The 7,280-nt window shown below is 37.0% G+C and overlaps 1 protein-coding gene across 1 annotated transcript in view; it reads left to right on the forward strand.

Moving 5' to 3' along the window:
• SLC17A8 (solute carrier family 17 member 8) overlaps positions 1-6,796 on the forward strand; it is a 29,612-nt gene extending 22,816 nt beyond the window's left edge. The window contains exons 12-13 of the mRNA XM_038155575.1: positions 909-1,036; positions 1,674-6,796. Of these exons, the coding sequence (XP_038011503.1) occupies positions 909-1,036; positions 1,674-2,012 (467 nt within the window). The 3' untranslated portion in view covers positions 2,013-6,796. The remainder of the gene's footprint in view (positions 1-908; positions 1,037-1,673) is intronic.
• Positions 6,797-7,280: the final 484 nt, after the last annotated feature.

Raw genomic sequence — 7,280 nt, forward strand, 5'->3', positions numbered from 1 at the left:
TGTTGCATCCTACATCCAGCCCTTTTTCAGAAGTTGTTTCTAACACTTTCATGAGTCTCATCTGCGTTTTGTAGTCTCAAGCTGCTTTGTGGCACCATCAGTACCAGCATCACTGAAAAAAAGCCCTTTTGTTATGAAGATTAAAACTTTTGTTTAGAAGATTGAAGATCTTCCAAGAAGACTGCCAAGAACATGGATCTATTGAACAAAATTGACCAGCAAAGTAACTGCTGGTATTCAGTTGTTTCAGGGTTCTGCAAATGGGAAGTGGTTTTGCTGCTCAGTTACAAGGTCCTTGCATAGCTGGCCATTTCTATCAATCAACTTGATTTTCCCAGTAATCTATTTCTTACCTTATTTATTACCATGCACTTGGAATTAATTGTCACTTCTTGTGATCAACCATAGTTAATATGACTAATTTTCATTACCTAAGGAATGATAAATATCTGAGCTGATATTAGTATTTGTTTTTATTTCTTAATAAAATATGTGCTCAGAAGATACACTACAGTAAGGATAATTGTTTTTCCTACTGGTTTATGTTCTATTTTTTCATCATGTTGTTAAACTACTGGTAAACCCCTCATGTGGTTACAACTCCAAAAGAAATGAATCAAAAACACTACTACATAAATAAAAATATAGAAGACATTTCACTAATTTGAGGCATTGATTCCTTAATTTAAAATATTTGCCGAGTTCACTGTTCCAGTATGAGAAAATGGAAAGTGCAGACCCTTTAAACAGGGCCAAACTAAACTTTATTTTCTATACAACATAATCTTCAGCGGTGCAGTAGGGAGGTTGTTAGCCTTTTCACTTCTTCAGCCAGAATGGCTGTAGAAAGCCCTGTTGGCCTGGTAGTGCAATGCTGTACAGGTGGCTGTTTTTCTCACTTTTTGCAGGCTTCAATGTGAATCACTTGGACATAGCTCCTCGTTATGCCAGCATTCTGATGGGGATCTCCAATGGCGTGGGGACGCTGTCGGGAATGGTGTGCCCACTCATTGTTGGTGCAATGACAAAACATAAGGTAACATTTCTCCATTTTTTCTAGGAAAAGGGTTAGGTAATGCAGCAAATTTAAGACATTTCAAAGATTCCCAGGGATGCCATTCCATCATTGGTCTCTGCAGCTGCTTTTTGTTTGTCTTAAATATGCACTTTTTAATTACAACTTTGGCCTAATTCTCAGCTATTATAACTAATTACCTGTGTAGGCAGATATTATTTAATGCCACCTGAGCCTGAATCTCTGTTGTATCTTCATACAACTGTGCAATGCTTATAGGGCTTGGAAAACTCCTCAACAATGCATTCATACCCCCATGGTGGAGTTTCTAAGCAAACATTGATCTACGATAATATTTGTGTAGTTGTTAGAGAAATCCCTGCATTTCTAACTCCACAAATATTTCACATGCAAGAGAGAAACTTTACTGTGAGAAAAAAAAAAACAACAAAGAAACCTAAGTTTTATTATATTTGCTGTGGTTATATATATATAAAAAAAAATCGTTGCAATGGTTCTCATAAGATATTCTGTCTTCAGCATCCGGAATCAAACAGTGACCACAGTCATTTCTCAATATGTGCTAATTCATGGCATAATTTGGAGAGTGCTATTTCTTATTACTGGAAACTTAATGAGACCTGCACCATTCTTTCAGACCCGTGAAGAATGGCAGAACGTCTTTCTGATTGCAGCCCTGGTGCATTACAGTGGTGTGATATTCTACGCTATCTTTGCCTCGGGGGAGAAGCAGGAATGGGCTGACCCCGAAAACCTCAGTGAAGAGAAATGTGGCATAATTGATCAGGATGAACTGGCAGAAGAAACAGAGATGAACAATGAAACTTTTGTAAGTCCAAAGAAAACATATGGTGCTACCAGTCAAAATAGTGAAGTACAGAGAAGGGAATGGAGGAAGCAAAAACAAGTAACTCAAGACACGGAGGAACAGACTTCTTACCATTATGAAAATGGAAATTTTCAAGATTTGTCTTAACACTTGAAACTGTAATATTTGTATAGCAGCTACTCCCATGACTCCTGCCTAGTGCCCCAAATCATCAGGTATTCACATTTATTGTCTTATTCAATTACATAACATCTGGCCACATGGCTAGATTTGAGGGGTGATAGTTCCCTCTCCATGGTGTGTAAGAAGGCTAACGACAATAGGACTGGGATAAGCGATCCTGAATCCTCTCCCAGCCATTATATCACCTTTGGAGAGCTTCTGTGCCAGTTAGATGACCAGCCCTGGCAGGGCTTCTGCTTTATGCAAGTTGTAGAACCTACTGTAGGAGCAAGGAGTTCCCTCATCATCTCCTTCTGAACAGAGAAAGGACAAGTGAGACCAGATGGTGGCTCCACGGTGATCTGTGTAATCCCTGGGTCTCCAGTGGTGCCACAGTCTGTGGTGAGCAGACCTGCTTTGCCTTTTTAGGTTTCCTGTAGGGTGGCATTTGAACTGCTTAATCCATGCCAAACCACAAGTTCATGCTGAAAGAACTGAGCAGAGGGAAAAGTAGATTTATGACAGTAGGCTGTAATTAATTACTAATAGTCACTCAACAAGGGGAAGAGGAACATGTGGCAGAGGTGGCACAGGATTTGTTCAACAGTTCCTACAAACTGATTGGCAGATATCTTTATATGCACACCCCACAGAGTATGGATAAGACCATAAAATGGATACTTGTAAAATTTCTCCCCCTCCAAAGATTTTGTGCTGGCATGAAATAATTTTGAATACAAAATCATCGTTAGTGATGCAATATTAATAATCCTTATGAAAGGAAATCTTAGCCCTGTTTTGATTAGGATTCTCACTCAATTCATTGTGAAGTAATTTGAATATATTTTTCTAGTATTACACTGATAAAGTTCCTGCTCTCAACACCAACAGTCCTCGTTTAGGTGAATGAGCTTACTTACAGGAGTATTTAGTTCTGTATCTGTAACTTTTCAATGCCTCAGTCTTGTTCTTGCTATGAATGAAGCACTGTACCATTTGAGATTTAACAGGGCACCCATGTATAAAAGTCATTATCCTCTGGCATTGGTGTACATTTGACAGTATAAAGTGGGTTTAGCCTTTTTCTACCATTTTTAGAACCAAACAGTGGAGCATGCCGTATCATCTCAGTTAGCTGCAACTCAGAGACTCATTGTGGCATTAATACTCTTTTCAGAATGGATAATTTCAGTAAGATGTGATTTAATTTGTCTCTCATTATGACTACTGCCTCATTAAACTCAAGTGAAAGCTATCTTGTCTAGCCTACGCTATGCTTTGTGATGTTTCAGTATTATTGTTCTCATGTACCACGTGCAGCCACTGTGATGCACACAAGATTTTAACATTTCTCAGTTGCATTTTGCTGTTTTATTGAAGTGCAATTGAATAGCATGAGTGCAATTACACTTGCACATTCATTTGAATCCATGGATGATTTATCTTCTCCACAAACACTTATGTTGGGAAATTAGCTATTCTCTGTTCATGACTCTTGTGTCTCTTCTACTCAGCAAAATCCAATCTGCAACTGTATATCAGTAAGAAGGAAAGTGAGTAGAATGCCTAATTTGAACACAGTGAAGACTTTTTATATGAGCAGATAATTTAATGAAAGGGGTAGTTTTATGGTGCAGCTCAATCCTGCTTAAAAAAAGCCCTACATTTTATTAATAAGCCACTCCAAAAAATTTGTCACTTTATGCTGCTAAGTCAGAAAATAATAATTTTTAAAATTCAAAAACTCATGTTAGACTAGAATCCCTTCTTTCACTACTGATATTTACAACAAGTGCAAGAAAATATTGCTTTCAGGTGATAGTCAGATTTTGGGGATTTAATTGGCAGGAACTTGGGTCAAATATTCTCATTAGTCTATCACAATAGCAGGACCAGCTGCTGTCAAACTATTTTGCAACATTCACTATAATTTACAAAAGAAAGAGGTCCACCACTTTGCAGATGTGCAGAGCAAACAGCTTCTTCCTCTCTCTCCAGTAATGTAACATTCATATAGCTGCTACAGGAAGTCTAATATGAAAAACCATATTATGAAAGGATTCAATATAAGAATCTGTATAAGTATAATCTGAGGGAGAAAAGAGAAGACCAGACAATGTATTACTCTAGAAATAGTAACATTTGCTTGGAAGCAGCATCATTTTTCCAGTAATGATGAAGGGTAACTTTCCTGTTGTTAAGAGGAATAAAAAGGGAGTGAATGCTGTTGTTATGACAGAATAATAAGCATCCCAACAGTTTGGGGAATGGCCAGCTGGCCCACGAGAGCTTGGCTGCCTCTCTGGTGAGTGTAGCTGCTATTTTTTCCTGTTGCAGATGCACCACAGCTGTCACAAGTGACAAGCCACAGCTCAGTTTAGCAGGATCATTTTGTAGCCACAAACAGACTGCACTGATTTAATTCAGTGGAAGTTTGACTTCAGTGGACATTTGAGCATTTTTAATACATTAAAATAAAAAGTCTAAAAACATCTGGAAAACTTCTGCATTAAAAACCCCTTTCTTTTTTGTCTGAATTTAGCTGTCTATTAACCCAATATATCAACTCTTACCAGTTAAAATTACATACGCAGTGCTTTTTCAGGCACTCACAGTGAGATGTTTGGGCTTTCTCCCTTTCCTTTTCATTTGTTTAAATATTTCAGGTGCATTGCATGAAGTGTAAACATCAGCACTGACTGGAAACTAGGTTTTTTTTTTTTCCTGGAAATCTCTGTGCTTAATCAACTCTTTGATTTACACAGTGGTTTCCACAATCCTGTATGACAAAGAATAAAGACAACCTATTGAGAACAAACTGACTTTGTAGCTTCAGTTTTGCTGGATGTTTCTATCTGCAACATGCTTCAGTAGAATTTTCTTGTGGAGTCTAAGGAGATATGGTCACTGAGGATGTTTTTCCTACAAAATGACTTAAAATATGTCAGAATTTGGAACATTTAAACAATCAGGGAAACTGGTATATCCCACTCAGACTTCTGAAAAGCCATGTCTCAGGTGGTAGTAGATGTGAATAATTCAAATGACATTTTCTGTGGAGAAATAGTAGCTTGATTACACTTCATTTATCACATTGTTTGAATATTTTTCTGTCCCCACTTCCAAAATAACTTTTGCATATTTTGAAATATGGCAGTGCTCATACAAGTCAGAGTTTGATTTGGAAATGGCTTTCTGATTGCAGAAGGAAGCAAAATGTACTTTACACTGGAATTAAGATTTCAAGTAGGCCAGAGGAAGCTTCAACTCTCCTTAAGTTGAAATGGCAGAGTAGTCAACAAGAATGCATTCAAGTCTTAGGAGAAAAAAAAGCAGTACAGTAAGTCCCAGGAATGTTGTTCAGTGTTGTTGTCTACTGATCTTTCTTAACAAAGAAAGCTGTAGCTTTTATTTCTTTGACAGCTTATATTTTTTAGGCACTACCAGTAGATATTTAATGATAATTAATACTCATCTTATATTTTTGTAAGAGTTAAACAAAAATGTCCCTTTTATGGAACATTTAATGACAGAAAATTAATGACAGAAATTAATGACAGAAATGATGAAAAAATCACCTGAGTAGGAATTTCTCCAGGGAAATAATCTCATAGTCCAAAAGAATGTACAGACTTTGGAGTGAAATATATAACAAGGGCATCCAGATGTTGATAAAATGCCAGGAGGAGCCTCATGTGTAACATAATGAACTGAAAGCAGGAAGGTAAAAATTAACTGAAGGTCATGCAAAATGTGTTAAGGCTTCACGAGTATGTTTCTGACTGACTTCTTTTGACAGTTACAGAGATCTGTAAGTTTAGTTATTATTTTAAGGAAAATTTTGCAAAATACCAGATTTGTTATCTTATTTTTCTCTTTATTTTCCATTGAAGGTCTTAAGTTTAGACTGCTATTTAATAACTAGTATTTTAAGAGAGAAGAGTATTTCTTGCAATTTAAAGAGTAGAAAGGGGACTAGAGAAAAAGAGAAAGCAAATTGCTGCCACAAAGCCATGCAGACAGAAGGCTGAGGATGGATAAGAAATCAAATTTCAAATCCTGGAAATAGAACTTGGAGTTCTCTAGATTTTTGAGTTAAAAACCTACAGGATATGTGCCATGATCTAATATTCTGCATCATCCTAGGGTCCCAGGAATTCACTCAGGTCCCCTGTCAAAGCTTAAGTCTCATGAAATCAAGAATAAATGGAGAGATTAAAAACTCCTCATTCTTATGTCTTCCAAATATTGGATTAGATAATACTGCTGGAAAGGTAACATTATTCATACAGCTCTATGTGTCCATGCAGAAGACAGGCTTCCTACTAAAAATGCTTTCAACTACTTACATACCGGTATCAGTTATTTCTTAACTTCCATTTGATAGCAGTGTTTAGCTGTGACAGAAGAAAATGTCCCTTTTTTTATCTCAACTTGTTTGGTTTTGTGTTTATTCTACTTATTTTTACAGCTGTTCTGCATGCAAAATTACATAAGTAAAGAAGAAAATTTATGTAAGAAATGTTGTAAGATTGTACTTCTTCATGCTGAACTACCTATAGCATAATAAGAGCCAAAACATTTTTTCCACAGAATATTTGGATATTTTAGTCTTGATCACAATAAAAGCTTGACCTGTTTATTTTGTTGTCTCTGTCCCATGCTGTCCTGTACTGCCCCTCAATTTAATTACTGTATTGGATATCTACAGTAGCTAACAGACTAAATTTGTTTATGTATAAACATATTTATCTGCTCAATAAAGTCAGTGCTCAGACACTTGCTGTACAAATTTTTGACAACTATTTCACTCCTTGTTTTAGACTTTGTCTGCATGGCAAATTCAGAACTCCTCTGAGCAGGTCACGGCTGTTTTGTTAAACATGTGTCAGCAAAACACTGGAATTCATGAAAAATACATCTCCATTGGCTCAGGGTTTTGTTGCCCAGAGGTGCCTGATGAATTTTTGAAGCACCAACCAGGAAGACAACAATGTTTATAAAACAGGAAGTATTTGAGAACCCCCAATAAAGATACCTCTGCTCTCTGAAGCTGGCAGTCATCACCAGAAGCAACATGCCAGGTGCTTTCTCTTGGGTGGGAATAACTGCAATGAACAGAAGGGGAATTAATGGGAGAAACTTGCTGATACGGTGCTTAAGATAAGAAAAATGGGACTTTCTCTTCTTCTAGGGAAGGGACTTTGATCCCATCTGCTTGTTCCCTGCTCCTTCTCTGGTGTGCAATCAAAA

Source organism: Motacilla alba, chromosome 1A, assembly GCF_015832195.1.
Source record: "Motacilla alba alba isolate MOTALB_02 chromosome 1A, Motacilla_alba_V1.0_pri, whole genome shotgun sequence".
NCBI lineage: Eukaryota > Metazoa > Chordata > Aves > Passeriformes > Motacillidae > Motacilla > Motacilla alba.